The sequence below is a fragment of the Crinia signifera genome, chromosome 3 (assembly GCF_055691185.1).
Source record: "Crinia signifera chromosome 3, ASM5569118v1, whole genome shotgun sequence".
NCBI lineage: Eukaryota > Metazoa > Chordata > Amphibia > Anura > Myobatrachidae > Crinia > Crinia signifera.
Genome location: NC_139219.1, coordinates 25,405,221 through 25,429,119, shown reverse-complemented (window position 1 = coordinate 25,429,119; position 23,899 = coordinate 25,405,221). Strand labels below are relative to the sequence as shown.

Genomic DNA, 23,899 nt, shown 5'->3' with positions numbered 1-23,899 from the left:
CTGCCCGCAAGGCAGGAGGGGGACGTGGATTCGCTCCGTCCAAAAACTTTTTTTACTTTTTGTAACTTTGATGGTTTACAAATAATTGATCCAAGCGAGGCAGCAACTGCATCACCTGTGCGAAAGCAGCCATCAAACTGAGAGCGACAGAGTAAAAGTACATTTAGCGCCTCGGGGAGGTTTACAGAATAGTTACAGTACAGTCGCTGGATCCACTGATATAAGGAAGAACAGGAACGGCTTCAATGTTGAGAGATAAAGGGGAGAGAGAGAAAGTACCAACCAGCCAGCTCCGAACTGTCATTTTCCAGCACAACCTGCAGCATGGCAGTTAGGGGCTAACTCGCTGGTCCTTTGGAGCTGATTCAAACTCATTCGTTTTGGGTCCGAATTCAGTCCCGTCCATGTTGGCTTGGGTTTGTGCATGCGCAATTATGCGCATGTGCAAACCCCGGGAGCAGACGGCTTTGGCAAGTTTCACACTCTTCTGGGCCATCTCCGTTCCGGAGTATAGGCTTACTGTACTTTGGTACAAACCATTGAATAATTTTTCAACTGTGCAGCCACAGGCGAAGGCATGAGTAATCGTAGGGATTGGCGTTCGGTTGGGCAGCATTAACCTGTTCGCTAAGCTGCGAACATACGAAGACTCATTCATAAAGGGTGGTGAAGCAAGCGCTCTGGTCCAGTGGATGGTTAATGGCCTGTGGGCTAGTAAGTGACTTGGGCCGGAACATGAATAATGCAATAATCAATATCTTCCTTTAAATCAGGGATGGGGAACCTTTGGCCCTCCAGCTGTCGTTGACTATACATCCCAGCATGCCCTGCACCAGTTTTAGCACGGCTAAATAGCAGAACTGCAGCAGGGCATGCTGGGATATTCCGTTTAACAGCAGCTGGAGAGACAAAAGGATCCGGAACCCCTGCTTTAGATTCTGCCTCTCAGGCAAAGGCGCTGACACATATGTGATATAATCCCCATTGTATAATACCGTTCATTATTTCTCGCCGCACTGCCCTCATATAGATCAGATGATCTGACAGCGCACAGCTGCTGGCCCCTTAACATTGTACAGTATCTCCTTACTGGGGCTTGTGTTAAATCCGCTGAATAAATGAATGAGTCCCTTACCCGCTGGATTGTGGTCCTCTTGCTGGCTGGTGATTAACAAGAAAACGATGTGATGAAGTGTAATATTATCCTGTTAGTCAGCAGTTCAGCGCTTTTTGAAGTCCGGAGAAATGTCGATACATAATTGATTTCTGCAGAAGCCAGCTCAGCAGCCGGCGCGGGGAAGAAGCGTTACATCAGCTCGCCGCTGTCTGATTCCTCCTTGACAAGCTGTGCCATTGTGACCACCGTCCTGCAAGGTCTTTAGGCCCACACAAAAGATCACAGCACTATGTTAATAAGACAAAGAAAAAAAGTTTCTGTGCTCGGGGACGGACACACAGGGAACAGGGTTCACTTATAGATGGTCTTAGAGGGTAATTCAGGCCTGCGCTCTAGGCTGCGTATATTAATGCTGCCCCAGCGAACGCACACCGCCTGAATGTGTGCATTTACACATCCGCTTGCATGCATCCACAGAGAAGAAAAAACATTCCATGGTTACCCAACATCAAATTAATTTTCCCCTTCCTCGCAGATAAAAGTAATCCAGGACTTCCTTTTTATGCTTCATGAAGATGGCCGAATTGGGGGTGGGCGCTGACGTCGTCTGCCTGCTTGCGTTTGCTGGGGTCTGCCCATCATTTCCATGGACACGGCCACCAGTTTTGTAGGCACGCCCATGAAACACTGGGCCGGATCGGCAGAACACCCCTTGCCTGTCACTCAGCGCACCGGCGAATGAAAACTTCAGGGGCTGGGGTAGGGAAAAAAATCATTCCCATGTCTGGGCAGAGGGGGTAATTCAGGTCTGAGGTCACTAGGCTGCGTATATTCGGAGCCTATTGAGCAGGATAACACCGCCCCGCTGAACGCACCAACCCCGCACCCACCCCCCACCCCGTGCCACGCTTACACATTCACTCACATGCACCCCCACGCCCATAAAATGCCGGATGTCCACCCAGAACGCCCCCTGCCTGTCAATCAGGCAGCGATCGCACCCGGCGAATAAATATTTTACAAAGTCGCCTGAATCAGCCCCTGACTCTTGAGTATTGGTACTTAGAATATGTGAACTGTCCCTCCTACACCGGGGTGAGTCTCAGTCTGGTTTATATATAATCAGGCAATACAGAATGTGAATAACGATGGCTCTATGTAGGGTTCCAGGCGTGTTCTTCAGGTTTTCACAGTGGATTCCTCTTCTCTCTTTCCCAGACGCTGCCAGAGGTCTGCTCGGAGCAGGACGAGCTGGATTTCCTCATGGAGGCTCTGATTATCGGGTGAGATGGTCCGTCCAACTGATGATTTAGGAAAGGAGGTTTATTAAACCAATCAGATTATAGCTATCATATGTCTAGTACATTCTGATTGGTTGCTGCTGGCAATCTTCTCTGGCCTCCAATTCAAGGAAGCTGACAGAGGAAGAGGAGGAGCCAGGTGGTGAAACGCGTCCGGTCATGACGGTGCTGCAACTTCACACTGTACAAAATAACCATCAAACTGTTATTCTGCTGCGGGAATGGTCTACAAGAGCTTCCTAATCCCTGCGTATATTTCTCTCCTTAGTAAATTCAGCCACCAGAACATTGTGCATTGTATCGGCGTGAGTCTCCAGGCCCTGCCCAGGTTTATTCTGCTGGAACTCATGGCTGGAGGAGATCTGAAGTCCTTCCTCAGGCAGACACGTCCCAGACTGGTGAGGAGAACAATATGGCTTCCTACAGTATACTCAGTGAACTGTATCTCATATCTCTGGGAGGCCAAAATGAATCCAGAACACCCCCACCAGCCGACCTCCCCGTGCAAGCTCCGAACTGCCTGTGTTCGCATGGGGACACCTAGCATGCACCCACCGTTTTTGTGGACACGCCCAAGAAACGCTTGCACCAGCCCCCTGTCCGCCCAATGCCCGCCCCCTCTGTGCAAACAGAAATAACTGAGGTGACTCTATACACAGGATACTGTATGGGATACATTATTAATATCCCACACTATAGATGGTCTATAGTATAGGCTGTATCACACATATAACTATTATAAATAAGTGGCCACAAAAAGGTTAAACATCCCATAATACATGAGTACACAAACAAAATAGAACCAGTACTGCACTTTCTAAGCTTACATTCTCCCACCTCATGGTTAGGCTCCTGTCTCTTCTTCCTGGTAGCTGCTCTCTGGTCCAGTTCACTGATTAAGGACTCAGCTCCACACACACAGCACACTTGGTAGAAGAAAGTGCTACCATGGGCATGTGCAGCTCTAGTGTTCGTATTATATACCTTTGCTATTTTTGTTATTTGAGCCACTTGCCCAGAGAAGGGGGGTTTTCAGGCAACTGGTCCCCCCCTCCCCCCCCTTGAGTTTGCCTATACTGCAGTCAGCCACACAAATAGATTTCGAGCCCCGACTGTAAAATGTTAAGGTGAAATTTGCATTTGCTGTCTGTCTGTAACACAGGGAAAGGATCGCTTGTTGCTGTGTATCATGGAGCCGGTGTTACAGCGAGATGTGAACATATAGACCTATAATCCCCGGGTTCCCTGCAGGGCTGCCGTCTCTTAGAACACAATCTTCCCAGATGCGTATCCCTGGCATTTGCAGCTGTCCGGCTCTGTGTGACCTGTAAGAATGATTTTTCCGTTTTGCAGGAGAGGAGGCCAACGAAACCCCACCGGCATAACTGCTGCGTTCTCCAGTAATCTGCCGGCAGACTGACATTGTCAAAGAGAATTACTCTCAGCACAAGCCCTGTGCAGTCCAGTCTCCATCTCAGGCGCACATTAGGGCTGTAATCCTATATCGCCGCACAGTGGTCTCAATGTACAAAATAAGTCGGATCCCTTTTTCTTTTTGGTGCATTTTGCTCTGCTCATTAGCATTTAATGAGATCATTTATAAACCATTCACTGCAGATACAGATGGTCTCCGACACTAGCTCACGTTACATATTATACTACGTATATATATATATATATATATATATATATTCTAAAAACTGTGATTTTAGGGATTTGTATATATGCAGGCAGGTCGATGATGTCAGGTCATTTAAATGGTGACATTTCAACTCTATATCCTGTAATGCATAACAAAGCTATAGGGAATTGTCAGGGTAACACTGAACAGCACATCCTGTCATCATGTCAATCCTCTCATTATCTCTCCACAGAACCAACCATCCTCGCTCACTATGCTAGACCTGCTCAACGTGGCTCGTGACATTGCGAACGGCTGCCAGTATTTGGAGGAAAATCATTTTATTCACAGGTAGAAGCTGAAGTGGACTATTGTGTAATATGTAAAAAGCAAAGGCTTCCATACTGCACTATGCTCGCTCTTTGGACCACTTCCTGTACGTTTCCCATGGTTGCCTACCCTCCCAAATCCTGCGGGAGAGTCCAGTTTCAAGCTCTTGTCTCCCCATGTCCAGCATTACAAATGAAATCACCCAATTATTTTGAATATTCACTGTACCAAGGAATTTCTAGGCAAAGACAGTACTTTTCTGCAGACTTTTGTCCGGGCTCTTCAGTTTATGCTGTTGAGTCCCAGCAACTACTTGTGGGCCCCCTGGCAGTAGAAAATACAGCTTGCCTGACCTCTGTGATCGGTGTTGTCTTATCTCTGATGCTAGTGTATGAATGGTTTATTAATAATCTTTAGTTAAACACAAAAAAAAAAACACTACGAATTTTTTTTTTTTTACGCTGAGGGCTGCTTATCAGGGGTTAGGAGTCATGTGTCTGGTGCACTTGAAGCATAGTCCACCATGGACCACCAGCGGGTATTGGGGCTTATTGGACAGCCCCATGTCAACCTATCAGCAGCGGTATATTATCGCTACTAATGTTATACCCCTTAAAGAGTTTTTGAAAATCATGACCTTATTAAATCCATCGATCCTGTGTTTGCAGAGATATCGCCGCTAGGAACTGTCTTCTCACTTGTCAGGGACCCGGCAGAGTCGCCAAAATTGGGGATTTCGGGATGGCTCGTGACATATACAGGTAATTTTCTGCGCTGGAAGATAAATGGCTCAGCAAAGGCTTGCCAACAAAAACAAACTGACCTTTCATGTCCTGGACGCAAAACCCTGTTGGTTAATTATGACAAATGTCACTCTACGTGCGCAGTCTGCAGTGTAATCCGATTATATGCGTAGACTACAGGATACCAAATTATTCCCTGAAAGCTTTGCAAATATATCATGTATCAAAGCTGCTTCAGAAACAATGTGATGCGCCAATTGTCAAGGAAAAGGGTTCTGCTCACTGGCGTAACTATAGCACCGCAGCCCCCGCCACCGCGGGGGGGGCGCTGTGCATATGGGGGCGCCGGGGGCTGCGGTGCTATAGTTACACCTCCCCCCAATCCCCCGCAGGCTTACCTATTTCGCTGGTCCCGGCGGCTCCATTCTTCTGCTGAGGACCACCACAAAATGGCCGCCCCCATATAGCACACAGTTCTCTGAAACTGTCTGCTGTATGGGGGCGGCCATTTTGTGGTGGTCCTCAGCAGAAGAACGGAGCCGCCGGGACCAGCGCGAAAGGTAAGGCTGCGGGGGATTGGGGGGGTTTGAATGGGTGGCGGGGGAGCGCCCCCCCCCCTAACGGCGGGGGGGCACCCAAAACGTAGCTACGCCGCTGTTTCCGCTGCAGTTTTAGGCAATTAGGGCCCTATTATCACCATCTGCATATCTGTTAGAATGTAGCTGGCTCTTGTTGGGGCGCAGGCGCCGTCACACTTGTATTCGGGTACGTACATCAAACGCTGACGAGTCCATGTGCACATTCGCAAACCCTGACCATTGAGAACGGCTCCGAATTCGTCCCACAGCGAGCGGGTCAGAATCGGCCCATAATAAAGTGCTATGATGTAAGTTTTCCTGATTGGTTGCTATGGGCAACATCCCATCTTAGTAGATTTACCCCTACTGTATGTCACTAAGTAATACTCCATTACAGGCTCAAAAAAAAAAGTAATGAAAATAAAGATGATCTATAATTATTTAACTCCTAAATAATAATATCTAAAACCATCTCAGAATATATTTTTAAAATATATTTAAACATTTTAAATGGAGAAAAAATGCCTAGGGGTGTCTAGCACCCACCCACCATGTCCATAGGCCCCCCCACCAGCTGCCGGAAGGGGACACGCGCGCATCCCCTTACTACGGAGATCCCCGCTGGTCCTTGCCCTCCGATCCCACCTCCCCGCTTCCCTCCCTGAAGCGGAGACGGGCAGGGTTCACGTCCCCCGGCGCCAGGAAACTGGGATGCGCGTGCGTCCCAGTCAGATGGAGTGCCGACTCACCAGCGGAAGCATTCTAGCGAGCCCCAGCGCTGGCTGAGAGGCACTCCATCTGTACGGTTAATAACCAGCAACGGCAGTGCAGCAAGGTCACGTCAGGCCGTAACCTTTCCAGGATTGTAGTGACAAAGTGCCGCCTTTTATATAGAAGAGCAATGCAATAGTCAGATAATTGTCCTTAATCATAGTACATGACTGAGCAGTGGCTTCCAGCTTCTGGGCAGAAGTCACAGACACATACTGTATAATATAGATTATTTATATCTGTCACCCTGTGTAGCACTGAGGACGCTGCATGTACACGGCGGGATGCAGGAGCTCAGAGCACTTTAATAATATTATTAGATAAAACACCAGGGCTAATTATTTAGGATCCATAGAGGGGCGACGAATGTACATTGCGGTGATCCGGCTGGTTAGCATTCCACCAGATCAAGAATCCATCCTCATAGGTAGGTGAAGGATAGCTGGTGGCGCCTGGTCAAAAGGATCCATTCTCTAGCGCATTTCTCCACCTCTTACGTCAGCGGCTCTGAGAGCTCTCTGGAAGCCGCTGGAGGTGGAGAAATGCGTTAGTAATTGCAGTTTTGTTTTTCTGATTGACAATACTCAGGGTATCGAAACTCAGCATTTAGCATGTTGACATCCACAACATCAACACTTTAAGCCGATATTGGCAAACTGTTGACATTATGAATATTGACACATGAAGGTAGGCTTAGGCTGCAATTAGAACCGGGATGCATTTAGGGTTGTGCTACAATAAGTGGGTCCACATTGACCACACCGATGTTAGGTCAGTGTTGACATTGTTACAACTGACATATCAAATATCGACATTCGGGACACATCAGACAACAGAGGCACACACTTGAGGAGCGCGTATATATAGGTGGATGTTACACGCCGGTCTATCGTACATCACTGAGATCAGCTGTAACTTCTCCATCTTGTTCCCCAGGGCCAGTTATTACAGGAAGGGTGGTTGCGCGATGCTACCGGTGAAGTGGATGCCTCCGGAGGCCTTCATGGAAGGAATCTTCACATCCAAGACTGACACATGGTATGGATATAAGTAGATCATACAAAGCACCAGTAGTAGTCTGCCCACCATCCTACTTATAGCACAGGTGCCGCTGGTAGAAGTAGTCTTGTACAGCCCGCTCTGTAGAGTTGTCACTGATTAGGGTCTTATCCAGGACTGATGCGGGACAGGGTGGTATATACACCCGGCAGGGCAACGCTGGGATGTGACATCACCGTCAGTCCATTACCAACATGGCCGATTACTACCTAGTGCACCATGGGCATGTCCGCCCCCCCTCCCGCCCAATTTGTAGTAGGCGGGGCTCTTGCGCAGCGAAAAGGGGGGTGCGGACTAACCTTATACCACACACCGTAATGCCCATTGCACATTTTACTGAACTTTGTAATACCCATTACACATAAAGCCACATGCCAAAATGCCAATTACAAATAAGGCCACACATGATGCCCATTACATATTATATAACAAACCATAATGCCCATTACACATCTGACACATAAGTGCCACTTACAGATGGGTCTTGTCCCATCTTGGCAGGGGATGGCGCTGGCGTCGCCAGCCGCCATCCCCCGCCAGCGCCATGGCGATGGTGAGAAGGGGACGCGCGCGCACGAGAGGCGCGCGCGTCCCCTTCCGACGGCGCTTCCATCCGTTCCCCCGGGTCCCCGCCGCCTGCCCGCATCCCCCCCTAACCCTGTCCGTCTCCCTGAGGCGGAGACGGACAGGGTTTCCGTCGCGCTGGCGGCGGAGACTGAGACGCGCGTGCGACGCACGCGCGTCTCAGTGCATTCGCTGGCGTGGCTGCTGGCGGGTCGCCAGCGCAGACGTTCTGGCGACCCGCCAGCAAGGATGGGACCTGACCCATCTGTACCTACATGCTCATTGCTAGTGGCTTCATGCTCGATGCCAATAGGGAATTAAATTGCTCATTGCCAAGGGGAGAGTAAAATTCTGCTGCAGCTACCAATTCTGCTCCTGATTGGCTGTTGGACTGCAAGCGCCCATTGGCCCGCTGTCCAGCGGGAGACTTGAATTTGTGTCCGGACTTCTGCCCCGCCCAGCCATGGCTTACACAGCGGATATTGTGAGCCACGGCCGGGCGGAGCAGGAGTCAGCGTGTCTATGTCCTATTACTCAGACCCGCGTGTTCGGAGATGAATCGGTTGCACATAGTATGGGGCACATACTCACTGATGACGATGGTGACAATGACATGTAGCAGACACAGTGTTACCCCATTATATCCGCTGAATGTATCTATGTCACCGCTGTGTTCAGGTCGTTCGGGGTCCTGCTCTGGGAGATCTTCTCTCTGGGGTACATGCCGTACCCCAGCAAGAGCAACCAGGAGGTGCTGGAGTTTGTGACAAGCGGAGGAAGAATGGATCCACCCAAAAACTGCCCCGGGCCTGTGTACGGAAGTATTTATACTAACCAGGATGGGTTATAGCATGCTTACCTACAGGGGGGGGGGGGAGCAACAGGAGCAGAAAGGGGTGGGGATAGAGCAAGAAGAGGGGCTACTTGTTTCGGGGCATAACCAGAGCGGATGTGCCGCTTTTAGCCCTGCCGTGCAATGGCTTTTTTCAGGCACTGCGGAGGCGGGACTAAAATGGCGCGATTTGTGTCATTTGACCCAAGGGCTTGAAAGGGGGGGGGGGGGGGGCTGGGAACTGGCAGGGGGATTTCTAGGCAACTGTGGGTTATAGTGACATCATTTGTTCAGTGCAATATATAGAGTGGGTAGTATGTTATTGGTGTGCATTATATACTGTATAACAGTGATAGAGTTTAGATTCTTAGGGGTTTTTTTCTTAGATAGGAGTTCTATTGAAGATGGGATGTTGCTATAGGCAACCAATCAGATTCTGTCTATTATCTAGACGGTGCTAAATAAAAAACAGATTCTGATCGCTTCTATGGGCAACATTTTCAATAGATCTCCCAATTTTATTATAAACCGATTGGGATATATGTGGGAGGGGCTGGCTTATGAGAGAGGGCAGGGCTGTATTTGAGTGCTTTGCTGTGTGGGAGGGGCCAGGATGTGTGAGGGAGGGGTTGTGCTTTGTGGGATGGCCAGGATGTGAGGGAGGGGCTGTGCTGTGTGGGAGGGGCAGAGATGTGTGGGAAGGAACAGATGTGTAGAGTACCGGGGAAGTGTGGCTCCTGCTGGCAGCAGAGGCTTAGTGGAGAAAGCTGATTAATGTAGTACAGAGCCAGCAGAGCGTTTCCCTCGCCAGGTAGCAGGTGATGATTGTCCTCTGCTTGCAGGTACCGGATTATGACGCAGTGCTGGCAGCACCAACCAGAGGAGCGGCCACATTTTTCCATGATCCTGGAGAGAATCGACTACTGCACGCAGGTACTGTAACCATCGGTATTCCTCTGCAGGTTGATTAGCGATATATCGGAGGCCGTCCTGTAATGCATCATTTGGAAAAGTTTTCTTTTTTTAAAATGTTTTTATTACTGGATTAAATGACCAATTTTGCAGATCCATTCGCGTTGCTGGCATGGAGGACCATGGCAGATCCTGTCATACTGGCAGGGCCACAGCCACATAAAACTCCGTTCATTATGGGCATTGGGCACAAATAGGATGCAGACCCATAAATCAGCTGTACTCAGTGTACACCTGTACTCCCCTATGTAAAGGGCAGTGGAATAGTCCAGCTGAGCTTTCCCGTACACCCCGTGTACACCCCTATATAAAAGGACAGTGGTACAATCCAGGTGTCCTTTCGCTTGCACACTCTGTGCACCCCCTATATAAAGCACAATAGTACCGTCCAGATCTTTCCCTTGCACACTCTGTACACCCCTATACAAAGCCACAGTGGCACAGTCCAGAAGTCATTTAAACGCTCAATAAAATACCTTTTTCCCCCTTTATCTCTTCATCTCAGTGACTGAGTGACCAGATTTGCAGATAGGCATATGCGGCGTTACAGAGAGCCTAGACTTTCTGCTCCGTATATTTCACTGATTGACTCTGATCGATGCTATTGCAGATGCGATCTCTGTATCGCGTCGCATTATTGGAGCTTTTAGAGACACCCTGCAGGGTTCCAGACCCTGGCGCGCCGCCAGCAGACTGGTGTCATGAAAAAAAGACAATTATAAATCAATTAATGCCGGCTTTTCATTAACTCCTGGCTGCATAATCTGTTGTTTAATTAACCGCCGTACTGCGGAGTGACAATGCAAAGAGATTACAGCCTGGGAGCAGAAAATCAGAACACAAGATAAGAAAACGGCGTAGGCCGTTAAGAACCTGACACAGCAGTCTGCAGGCGCAATAAAAGTCACGGCGAGGCGCTGGCCCTGTAAGTAATGGGCTTGTTCCCTTGTACTGGGGATATAGCTCAAACTGGAGCAATTGTAACACTTGCACTGTCTGCTTTTATGTATACCATGGACCATTGTTATATCACTGAGCGGGATAATTACTTATTTCCCAGTGTACAAATAAATCTATGAAGTTCCCCACAGTAAAACGAGTAAACTTTCCACTGGCGGCCGGTAATGATATCTCCATCCGACAGCCCCAGGCCTACAGGCCAGGAACATAGACGACGGGATGCAGCGAGTAACAAAAGGACAATTTACCTGAGCGGTTGTGTTTTCTGGTGAGGAGTAAAATAAAATGAATGTGAAGAAACCGATGATTGAATTGCTAGTTCCCTAATGCTGCATTTCAGACCGCAAAACTGGCTTTGACCAGGAATTTTTAAATGTTTCTAAAAACGGGTCTGCCAGCTAAAATCCCCTTTCACACCGCATGTCTTTAAACGGTATTTCAGTGCAGTTTTTGGGGCGCATTTATCAAGATCGCATTTTACAATGCGATCCTGGGCGGTAATATTCCGCCCAGATCGCAAAATGCGATCTGGGCGGAATATTATCGCCCAGGATCGCATTGTAAAATGCGATCATATTGGGGGCAATGTATCATTTTTAAGGGCGCAGGGACAGTGCTCCGATAGGAGCCCGTCCCTGCGAAGCCCTAACCCGGAAGCCGGGAGGTCAGCGCATTCGCGGTTTTGCGCTGACCCCTGCCGACCCCTCTTACCGCACTGCCCTGCTCGGGCAGTGCGATCTCGTAGCCATAGGCTACAATGGGCTATCGCCATATCAGAATGGCGATAGCCCAGGGGTGCGATGCCGGGCTGCCCGATGTTGATACATCGGGCAGCTTCGCATCCCCCATAGAAACCTATGGGGGATGCGGCCGGCGGCGCTGCAGGGAGGATCGCAGCAGGGATCAGAGATCCCTGCTGCGGTCCCCCTTTGATACATTTAGGAGATAATTATTAATTGCGGCTAAACCCGGAAAACGTGCGTTTTCGGGGATTTATCTGCAAATATGGTTTGATAAATGGGCCCCTTTGTCCTTAAACAGTATTTCAATGCAGTTTTTGTTCCTTCGCAACACTGGATCCGTTTTAACCCATAGAAAACAGTGGATAAAAAAAAACGGGTCTGAAATGGGCAGGACCCTGCTTTATTACCGTTTAGATATACCAGTTCAATAGAACCGGTAAATTCACTCTGCACCTTTCAGACTGCACAAATTACCGTTTTAAAACGGTAAAAAACACGGCAAAATAACGAGTAAAAAGTGCGGTCTGAAAGGAGCATTAGTAATATTTATTTGTAAGTCTCAGGTACGTTTTTACTATTGTGGACACCGTAGGATGGTTCTGGTTCTTTGGAAAATACCCATTTCCAATTGTTGTTGACCACAGGGACCTGGGTGGTAAAAATTTGACTGCAGATCGGGGGTATTCTGGTTCATTCGCTCGGATGCGAATTTGCACCTTTGCGAGTGACCCAGATCCCGCCTTCCGTATGGTGGTACGCCGGCCCACCGTTCACAACGGCTGTGAACGGATGTGGATGGTGCGACCTTACATATGCGTGTACACTCGGGGGGCGGGCAGCTGACATCCACTGATGTAATCGCCCCCTGTGTGTATGGCCCATAAGATTCAATAATGCGTATAGATTGCACGGTTCTATCAAAGCCTTACGCAGTGCATCTCGATGAGCGCAAAATAAGCGGCGTTATCTGTACACTCAGGGGAAATGGATGGGGGTACAGCCCCAGGCTAGGCACAAAAATAGGCACATCACCATAGGGGCGTATGGTGGCCAACTGGCCAAAAACCAGGCATAATAAAATTAGATTTCTATTTTGCTCACATATTATTTAAACTGTTCTACTTTTACGTATTTATAGAGACATTGGGGCTGATGAAGCAAGAAGGTGTCCACTCCCACATGGCACTGGCCACACCTAGATTTAATACAGCACTGGCCACACCCACATGACACTGGCCACTCCCACCCACCACAGGCCGTGTCCCTTGCACTTGATCATAATAGGCCTTCGATCATATTCATTCTGGCCCGTGTACCATAAAGATAAACATAGAATTTCCCCCCTGAATGTGTTTCTCAGCTAATGAATCCTGAACACAAGGAAACAACTCCCCAGCTCCAGTCAGCATATTCTTAATGACGGTTAGAGAGTGTTCGATGAATGATCCAGCAACCTGCACGCACGATGATTAATAGTGGTATTATAAATAGCATCTAGAAGATAATACATTGTATATGACTGGTTGCTATGGGCAAAATTCCATCTTCAAGGGAACTCCCATCTTAGCAAATTGACCCCCTAGTTTCTGCCTGTACATCATATGTCTGCATTGCTCCTATATGGGTGTTTAAGGTTAAACCCAAGTACAAACGGTGGGGTAAAATTACTATGGGCCTGATTCAGACCTCGCTAGGCAGCCCCGCCTATTCACCCCCCCCCCCTCACACACACACACACACAAATAATTTGATGGCCACTCATAGTATTGTTAGCAATATAAATATTTTGAAGTAATTAAATTAAAAGTGGTGTGTTACTTGCAGGACCCAGATGTCATTAACACGTCGCTGCCCATAGAATACGTTCCAGTAATGGAAGAGGAAGAAAAGGTTCCTACACGCCCAGAAGATCCTGACGTAATTCCACCGCTCCTAGTTACTCCCAAAAAGACGGGGAAGGGAGACAGACAGAAGGTTCAGTCCCCACCTCCGGTGCCGCCTGTCAGGAAAGTCCCAAATAAAATCCACGCTGAACCACAAGGCCACGTGGAGCCCAGACCAGCCACAGAGAAAGGACATGACAACACCGTCTTCCTGCAAGCCAACCCACCTACAGACCTACACAGTGCTAGGGGGTCTAGGAATAAACCTACTAACCTCTGGAACCCTACTTATGGTTCATGGTTTACGGGAAAACCAATAGACAAAAATATTGCGTCTCCGGACATCCCGGTTTCCGAGACCGAGAACACCGTAAATGAGGGAAGCTGTCCGGCTGTCCCCAGGATTCCCGTTGGTAGGCTCCCGGGATCTTCTGTCCTACTGGAACCTTCAACACTGACTTCAAACATTCAGGAAGTGCCTCTGTTTAGGCTGCGCAACTTTCCTTGTGGTACAGTTAATTATGGATACCAACAACAGGGACTTCCTGTAGAAACACCACTCCCACCTTGCCCCACCAAACACAAAGACTTCATCCCACGAAGCAAGAGCAATCCAAGCCAGGAGAATGCCTAACTGCTCTAACCACCACCCTGCCACTGGAGGACTTGCATCATTGCTACACTTACAAAGGACGTGCCAATAGATACTTTTTTAATATGTGCCAAACCCTTCATTCTCATTCCGAAAATACAATCATCCATGACCGGCCATAAAGGACCAACACTACAGGTCTTGTGAGCTCACGATGCAGATGTCAATTGGTAAAATGTAGCCAAGTAATAGGCTAAGGATAACTTTCATTCTTCAAGCGGTTATTTGTGGAGACCAGTTGCAAACACTCTGTAATTCATCTACCACGTCCAATGAAATGGTTTGGGGCAACACAACCACATCAAATGAGTTACCAGCTCATCTTCCATCTCTTGGTACCATGGAGACTCCACCAGGAGAACACTTACTGTATGCTCGTCCAGAACCACATGTTGCGTCTCCATCATCTAACAACTGTGTTTCTGCTAGTTACTTGTGGTTTTATAGAGAGATACACAAAGATCAGGATACATCCACCAGGCCAACTCTTTTACAGCAGGATATAGTTGCTGAGGTTTTGTAAGAAACACAAAGGGTGATAAATCATCATATTGGGGTTTGCTTTCATACTGTAGATATAGACGAGGGATGGCCAAACCGGTCCGCGAGAGATATAAACAGTCCTTGTTTTGTTTTTCCTGTGGATCTGTAGAAAGTGTCAGTTACGAATGAATACGGCACATTTGAAAATGTGACCGTTAGTAATGAATACACCTGTGCATCAGCTAGGTGGACTGCAAAACGTGACCTGTTGATAGATCTTGAGGACCAATTTGGCCAGCCCCGATAATTAGACAATAAATAAGGGAATCTACAGGTTGGGGCGTGGTGGTTTCTATAAACCAGTACAGGGGTTCCTAGAAATCATACAATTCCAACTAATATTACCAGGTACAAGATGAAAGCAGGCTTCTTATTGGCTGCTAGGTTTTTGCCCTTCTTTTTTTTTTTATAAATGGTTCCTGTGTGGGTTTAGAGAACACATAAAGCTGTGTAATAGGTGCAAATAGACGAGTTCTTATCAATAACTATATATTTTTGCTTCATGTTTGTTAACTAAAATGATGCATGGGGAGATTTATCGCCCTCTAAAGCGGAATAATGGAGTTTTCCCTAGCAACTAATCAGCTGCTAGCTGTCAATTTGTCAAGTGTATTCTTTTTTTAAAATACTAGCTAAAAACTCATTGGTCACACCCATCTATCCTCCTTTATAAGGTTTAATGCATTCCATGTATCTTATTGACTTGTAGTTAATCCAATCAGACCACTGTCCTGGGGATGTGGGGGGGGGGGGCTTCTGATATCAGTAATGCAAGGTCCTACAGTAATCACCTATTTTATAGGTCAAATCTATGTAACCGCAGTTATTTCAGCTGCTGTGACGTCACTGGTCTTATGTAGGAATCCACAAGGTGTATTTATACAAAGCAATGCTGTCAAATTATCATCCGCTCTGTCCGTCTCTCAATGTGGCCGCCTAACGCAGTGGTATCAAAGAGGTCTCTGTAGTTTCAGATAAACGATATATAAATTGACATAGTGACATTTATTATGCAGTAACTGCCCTTTAGGGGTCAATCCCATTAGCTGCAAGGTCCCTACGTGTATGTCATATGGTATCTCCGGGGCAAGATCAGGCACAAGGAGGCCACGGACTGTTTCAAAGGCCATGAACCTGTGCACACTTCATAACCCCCAATTAATCCAAATTCCAGTTTATTATTAGAAATGCATGTCCCATGCTTGCCATTCACAGTTTACATTTAATGTTCTTACATATTTATTTTTAAGCACATTTGAAAAACTATTTCTTCAAATTAAGGGGGAACCTTCTTTTTTTCAACAAAAAAGGTAGCCGTATTGTTTTCAACTATTCAATCCTTTTTTTTTCCCCGACTGTCAAATCCGCCTCAAAAGTTTTAGTTTTTAGTTTCTGTCGACTGTTGTTACTTCTTACGTTTGACTTTTTTACCATTTTGTTGAGTTTGAGTTTACAAAAATGGCAGGATCCTATTCAATGTGAAGTTCTCAAATTGGTTTTGACAGTTTTGGTCATGATTACGACATTTTGAAGAAGACATTTTTTTTTCTGTCTAGGTACAGTGCATCAAAATTTTCATTGATTTGTATTCTCTGACCTCTCCACAGTCCTGCCCCGGATCCTGGTCCCAGTCCCAGTCCTGAAGCTGGTTCTGCTCCCAGTTCTGAATCTGGTTTTGATCCTCCCACAGCTCCTATTACAGAAATATTAGACAAAATGGTACCAAATAGGGATGGCCATCGACCATCGATGATTCTAAATCATCGATGGTTCATGTCCGATGTCGAATACTTTTGCCATCGATGGGGAGAACCAGATGGTTTTCCTCCATCGATGGAATAGCAAAACAATGTTTTGCTTTTTTTTTCTTCAAAGTGCCGGGACACGGAGCATAGCTCTGCCCCCAACACCCACAAAGCCCCACCCCGAATGTTTTGATTGGCCCAAAGGCCAATCAATCAAACACAATGGATGACCATCGATATGTAAAAATATCGATGGTCATCCATTGCATAGTTAAGCACTATCGATGGTCAGTTGCAGAATTGCCATCGATGGCCAGTTGCAGAATTGCCATCGATGGCCATCCCTAGTACCAAACCATATGGGGGCAGGGATTTATATATAAACTGTCGAGGAGGGAAGGGGAGTTAGGCACGCCTATTTTTCACCACATTGGTCCAAACTCGACGGGAGGTATTACAACAGTTTCAAACTGTAACTAGGCGTAGGACTCGACAGGCAAGCAAAACGAAACCAAGTCGACTCGACAGTTTATGCCCAGGAATACCCGCTAAGAAATTTCAAAGTGTGAAGAGTCCAGTGTTGCAAGTCCACCAGTAAAGTCAGGCTAGAATCAGTGTCCTAACAGTTAAACTTTATTATATTTAAATTTGTGCCGAACTTCCAGCATCTCTACTGTACTTAATGATGAGAAATGTGGGTGATGCGCCTTCTGGTGTTCGTAGAGCAGGACGATCATCCTGGGACCCCTGATTAACATAATGCTGATGAGACTTTCCCCTCTTATCTCAGAGCAGATTGCAGAATAATCATTCTTCTCAAAGAGCTTTCTCACCTTTCATCTCCCAAACGGGCAGTGAGGAGAGAGGCCGAGAGATGCTGAATCATATTTCGCCTCCAGTGACACCTTTAAGCCGTTTATTAGCATTCCTTACCTCGGGCTATGCTTTATATTCCTCCAACACTGGGAAAGTTAGGAGCCCCCAAGGATGTATAAGCGGTGCTTCTGAAGTATAGATCATGCTGATCCAGTATTAGTATTGTTGAGGAATAAGGTACACTTTAGTCGGAAAACTCTGCAGAGGGAGGGGGGGGGGTTTACATGATCTTCTCACCGGGTGACAAGATCCAGTTCAGAGATGGGGTCAACACTGACTTCTCAACAAGTGACAACCATACAGTCTAGATGTGGGGTCCATGCTGGCTTCTCAACAGGTGACACCGATCCAGTCTAGAGGTGGGGTCCACACTGACTCCCCAACAGGTGACACCGATCCAGTCTAGAGGTGGGATCCACACTGACTCCCCAACAGTTGACACGATCCAGTCTAGAGGTGGGATCCACACTGACTCCCCAACAGGTGACACCGATCCAGTCCAGAGGTGGGGTCCACACTGTCTTTTCAAAAGTTTGCAAGATCAAGTCTAAAGGTGGGGTCCACACTGTATTCTCAACAGTTGGCACAATCCAGTCTAGATGTGGGGTCCACACTGTATTCTCAACAGGTGACACCGATCCAGTCCTGAGGTGGGGTCCACACTGTCTTCTCAACAGTTGACACGATCCAGTCTAGAGGTGGGGTCCACACTGTCTTCTCAACAGTTGACACGAACGAGTCTAGAGGTGGGGTCCACACTGTATTCTCAACAGGTGACACCGATCCAGTCCAGAGGTGGGGTCCACACTGTCTTCTCAACAGTTGGCACGATCCAGTCTAGAGGTGGGGTCCACACTGTCTTCTCAACAGTTGACACGAACGAGTCTAGAGGTGGGGTCCACACTGTCTTCTCAACAGTTGGCACGATCCAGTCTATAGTTGGGGTCCACACTGTCTTCTCAACAGTTGGCACAATCCAGTCTAGATGTGGGGTCCACACTGTATTCTCAACAGGTGACACCGATCCAGTCCTGAGGTGGGGTCCACACTGTCTTCTCAACAGTTGACACGATCCAGTCTAGAGGTGGGATCCACACTGACTCCCCAACAGGTGACACCGATCCAGTCCAGAGGTGGGGTCCACACTGTCTTTTCAAAAGTTTGCAAGATCAAGTCTAAAGGTGGGGTCCACACTGTATTCTCAACAGTTGGCACAATCCAGTCTAGATGTGGGGTCCACACTGTATTCTCAACAGGTGACACCGATCCAGTCCTGAGGTGGGGTCCACACTGTCTTCTCAACAGTTGACACGATCCAGTCTAGAGGTGGGGTCCACACTGTCTTCTCAACAGTTGACACGAACGAGTCTAGAGGTAGGGTCCACACTGTATTCTCAACAGGTGACACCGATCCAGTCCAGAGGTGGGGTCCACACTGTCTTCTCAACAGTTGGCACGATCCAGTCTAGAGGTGGGGTCCACACTGTCTTCTCAACAGTTGACACGAACGAGTCTAGAGGTGGGGTCCACACTGTCTTCTCAACAGTTGGCACGATCCAGTCTATAGTTGGGGTCCACACTGTCTTCTCAACAGTTGGCACAATCCAGTCTAGACGTGGGGTCCACACTGACTCCCAAACAGGTGACCACTAAACTACAGTCCCCAAATACACCTAACTCATCATGTTTTCAGGATTTATGTATTTGGAAACAGGTGTAATACAGATGTGACTACCTACATCAAGCCTCATTTTACATTAAACAGCCATGAGACACTAGCGCCATGTTTCTTTTACCAGGCTTTTTGCATCAACATGCATCTGATTTGCAAGACGGAAAAATGATATGCATAAGAATCGCTATGCAACAGCTTTCCTGGGAAACACTGTAGTATAGCATTTCGTATGCAGACACAACTGCAGTCACACACAGAATACAGGCATGCTGCATAATATAATTTTAATCAGCAGAAGCTGCTTGTGAATGAGACACATTGTAACAGAACAACGCACAAAAAGGTGCTTGGTGCTACAGACTCACGCTCTATGTATAATATGATTTGTAGCACATAAAGGATAGATGTATATGGACACATCTGTAATTACTGACACTGGGCATACACTACACAATTATCTGGTAAACCATCTGGCAGATTTGGCTGGTTGTAAATGAAAATCTGGTTATGGATGAGAGTAAATGACAGTTGACCGTTTGTTCCCAAAAACGGACAAAACCCTCTCAATCATATAAATTGGTTAAATCACTTTCACCAACTGCACAGTAGAAAAATACAGTATATCACCATGCCTTCTAATTCTCTAAGTTAATACAATACTTATCCGTGTCGACAGTAAATCCAAATTCAATAAAACAGGACATGCTGAGAATTGTAGTGCACTGCAGTCGCTGGTAGTCATTTTCAATCATTGCCACAACAAATTCAAATTTATGGAACTTTTTCCGGTACTTGTTTCCTAACACGGCGCCCGCAATTTTGATTGTATCAATCGCGGCCGCAAAAATCGCGTCGATCGCATGCCAACCAAATCGCATTGGAATCAATGTAAAATGGTCCCTGAGACCCGATTTTACATTGATTTCAATGTAAAAAGCCCCAAAACCCCAATTTTTTATTGAAAACCCCCTCTCATGGTTGAAATGCCCCCCATTGTTAACGCCACCCCAGTATTGACGCCAACCCGAAGCGCGGCGAGCGCAGCGAGCCCGCGAGGGGCGGCAGTACGCGTCCTCCGACCTTTTCATACCCCCACTATCCCCGTCGGCGTGGAGTTGATTTTATAAAGTGTGGCGAGCGCAGCGCGCCACCGAGCCGGAAATGAGGCGAGCACAGCTAGCCGCACGTGGGGACGCGCATAACTTCACAGGTATACGCGTGCGCTCGCCACGCTTCGGGCTCGGTGCGCTCGTCACACTTTATAAAATCAACTCCACGCCGACGTGGATAGTGGGGGTATGAAAAGGTCGGAGGACGCGTATCGCCGCCGCTCGCCACGCTTCGGGTTGGTGTCAATAGTGGGGTGGCGTTAACAATGGGGGGGCATTAACCATAGTTAATACCCAATGAGAAATTGGCCATATTGGCCCATTTCCCATTGTTTCCTATGTAAAATCGGGTTGATCGCGGGTGGCCCGCGACCGACGCGATTAACGCGATTTTAACTTAAAAAGTAAATTAACATGGTTCTCTATGAGAAAATCGCGTCGATCACGTCGGTCGCATCGCGGGTGGCCTGCGATGGACGCAATCAACGCGATTTTCACTTTTACCGGCAATTAAGCTGGTAATTTACAGAAAATCGGGTCCATCGCGTCGATCGCATTGCTTAAGTACCTTAACTTAAGGCATGCGATCAACCCCGACGGGCACCGTGCTAGGAAACAAGTACCCTTTTTTCTTTCCTAATCGTTTTGAAAAATGTATTTTAAATCTATCAGCTTTCAAAAAAATGTTATGTTGTAGTGTTACGTGGGTAAGTGCATCTGTAACCTCCAGCATCCATGGTCATTGGTGGGCAGGGACAACGGCAAATACCGCACCATATTATTATATAACTGACAACATATGATTTACTTAACGCTGATTTACAGTATGACACTCCTGATTGGTTAATTATAGTAACTGAGGCTAGAGAAGGCAAACAGCACTTGTCTGGCACTCATACGGTAGAAAGCACTGCCCGCATTGCAAGACTGAGATTTGCATATTGACGCAGTGGGAGGGGCAAGCAAAACAGTCATTGAACGTAACAGTGGCACACAAAGATACAAAAAAAAAATGTTCTTTAGATCAAATAGAAAAAAAGCTAAGTACAGGAAAAAGCATTTCACCATGCAGGAGAAAAGACTAAAGAGTATACAATAACGAAGAATAAAAAGAAATCTAGAAAGATAAAGTCTGCCACTGTGAGATTGCTCTGGCTTCACTGTGACGAATAGTGACTTAAAAGTCCAACCTGCCTGTCACCCAAGGCAGTCCCATTGAGAGGCGTTCCCTCCCTCCGGAAGCCTCTATGAGCTGCGGTTGCAGCCCATAAAAAAAACGTGTTCTACAATACCGCACGTGCACCTGCCACAGGGCCGTGAATAAGCTTCTATGAACTGCTGCTGAAGCAGCCCATAGAGACTGGGGGCCAGCGCATGTGCCGGTCCCGTGACAGGGGACAGGACCGCCAGCGGAGCAGGGGGGGGGGGGGGGGGGCACCACATGTAATTACTCCAGAGCCACCACTGGAGTAATTACATTTACACTAGGGTCGGCCAAACCTGTCCTCAAGATCTACCAACAGTTCATGTATATCAGGCAACCTGTGCATCTATAGTAGGAATGAATGCAGCAGGTTTGACAGTTAGTAATGACTACACCTGTGCACTAGCTGGGTGGTCTGCGAAATGTGACAGTTAGTAATGACTGTACCTGTGCACCAGCTAGGTGGTCTGGGGAATGTGAGTTAGTAATGACTACACCTGTGCACCAGCTAGGGGGGTTTGGAAAACGTGTACCGTTGGTAGATTCCAAGGACCGGTATGGCCAGCCCCATTTTACATTATACTGTATGTTTTCTGTGCAGGGTATATACTGTCTGCTTTGGCATGTAGCCCACAGATGTGAGACAGCTTTATTTTTATACTGCAAATTAGATGACAGAACACACCCCACCCAATTCTAACACATGGTTTTGCCCAGTTGCTTTCGGTTTCACTTTACTTGCAAACGTGAATCAGGCCAATAGTCTTAAAAGGAAAATAAAAAGTGATCGATGGTGTCAAATCCTCAAAAACTAGATGAAGGCTTCTATTACAAGCTGGGGGTACAATGTGCCTCTAGCTATCATGTTCTGCTCACAGGAGGTCCCCCCCTATTTGTTGGATGCGTGTTCTGCAATATCCAGATAGATTCTGTTCCTGGGAGGATTCCCCTTATTGTGCAGGATCTGCAGTGTCCACTGGGTTGTATATAGCAATGAGTGCCTTCCCGACTGTATCTAATGCTCGATATTACAGAAGTACTACTGGGATAGTCTGCAGGTGGAACCTGCTGCAGAATCAATTCAACTGTATACATAATCTACGCACACAAAGTGGGTGGGCGGGAGGGGAAAGTAGGTAAAGAATGATACATTAACTATGCTTTAGGGCAGAGACATAACTCTGGGAGGCAATGGAGTCATCTGCTGCTGGGCTCCTGCTCCCAAGAGGGCACCTTTCCTCCCCTGCGAGTTTGAATCCGTTTCATTGAGAGCCATTGATATCACTTCTGTGGCTGACTCCCCCTCCTAGCAGGAAAAAAGGAATCACTCTATTCGAAACATAATTTTTGCAATTGTCACACCCTGTATTGGAACCTATGGCCTGTTCCACTAGAAGCAGACACCTTACTGATTGGGCTATTTGCTCCTGCATAGGAATCCTGCGCATTCTAGCTATATGAAGTTACTACACTACACAGCTCTGCCTAATAGTAATGGTTTTGAACTCACAATTATACATAGTCAGAATCTGCAGATAACAGTGCAGGAGCAAGTAAGGTGTCTGCCTCCAGTGACACAGGTCACATGTTCTTATACTAGTTGTGACATCTATGCAATATACATTTTTTTTTAAATAAATGTGGTGCAACATAACAAGATTTACAGAAATATTTACTCTATGTCCTGATGATGGGCTATTTTGAACTTTACAAGTCCCCGAAATATATAATTTTTTTTTCTTTAAATAGTTCATATTGGTCTGACTGTTGTTAAACTTTCAGTCTCGCCATAGATAAAGGACTTTACATCCAATGGAAGCACCTATCGACTCATTGGGTCCCCCCGCTAACATGAAAATTTTTGTGGTGCATGTTACATGGTCCCTCGCTTTCCTCACACGTGTTCGTGGCCTTAGGGTAATAGAATGAGGTCGGTGTTGAACCCAAGAATTGTGAATACCATCTATCCGGTGTATGGCTTATGATATTTAAAGAATACAGTTTAGGTAACTTACACCTTATAGGGTATCACTATACACAGAGAATACCAAAAAGTCGTTTTGTTGTATTTTATTGTCGAAACATGCTCAGAATTATCATTATTATTATTACTTTGTCTCATATACTATGGTGTGTTCTGAAGATATGACTACAGAGCCATCAGTCAACAGAGGGGGTGCGGTAACGGCCCCTGTAGCCACCATCGCCATTTTGTACAGTAGCTTTGAGGACGCCTGCTTAATACGAAGCAGTTTATGCAACATTATTTATATGGGGCTCAGCACATCAGGGATAATAAAATCTAATAACACGTACTGATATAAAATATATGTATAATATATATATATAAGTATTTTGTATTCATCGCTGTATTTGTATTGTATTTGCGTGTTCTATGTTAAATCAGCATGACGATCAATAAACATTGTCCATCCGAATTTCCGTTTTGCATAATAGCGTGAGATCATATTCTTTATTGCAGAAAACAAATTGTTCAGATGGTGCTTCTCCATCTCCCATCACTGGGAAACTGGGAAGGGAGAAACAAGGGGAGGCGGAAAAGGGCAAGATAGAAAACCTCATTGGTGGGACGGGCTTGTGAATTATAGGGTTGCAGACAA

The 23,899-nt window shown here is 46.9% G+C and overlaps 1 protein-coding gene across 3 annotated transcripts in view; it reads left to right on the top strand.

Moving 5' to 3' along the window:
- Nucleotides 1-23,716, top strand: part of ALK (ALK receptor tyrosine kinase) — a 601,111-nt gene extending 577,395 nt beyond the window's left edge. For all 3 annotated transcript variants that reach the window (XM_083175495.1, XM_083175496.1, XM_083175497.1), the window contains 8 exons: nucleotides 2,336-2,400; nucleotides 2,687-2,816; nucleotides 4,293-4,390; nucleotides 5,038-5,130; nucleotides 7,398-7,499; nucleotides 8,763-8,897; nucleotides 9,759-9,849; nucleotides 13,416-23,716. In XM_083175495.1, coding sequence (XP_083031621.1) covers nucleotides 2,336-2,400; nucleotides 2,687-2,816; nucleotides 4,293-4,390; nucleotides 5,038-5,130; nucleotides 7,398-7,499; nucleotides 8,763-8,897; nucleotides 9,759-9,849; nucleotides 13,416-14,108 — 1,407 coding nt within the window. In that variant the 3' untranslated portion in view covers nucleotides 14,109-23,716. The remainder of the gene's footprint in view (nucleotides 1-2,335; nucleotides 2,401-2,686; nucleotides 2,817-4,292; nucleotides 4,391-5,037; nucleotides 5,131-7,397; nucleotides 7,500-8,762; nucleotides 8,898-9,758; nucleotides 9,850-13,415) is intronic.
- Nucleotides 23,717-23,899: the final 183 nt, after the last annotated feature.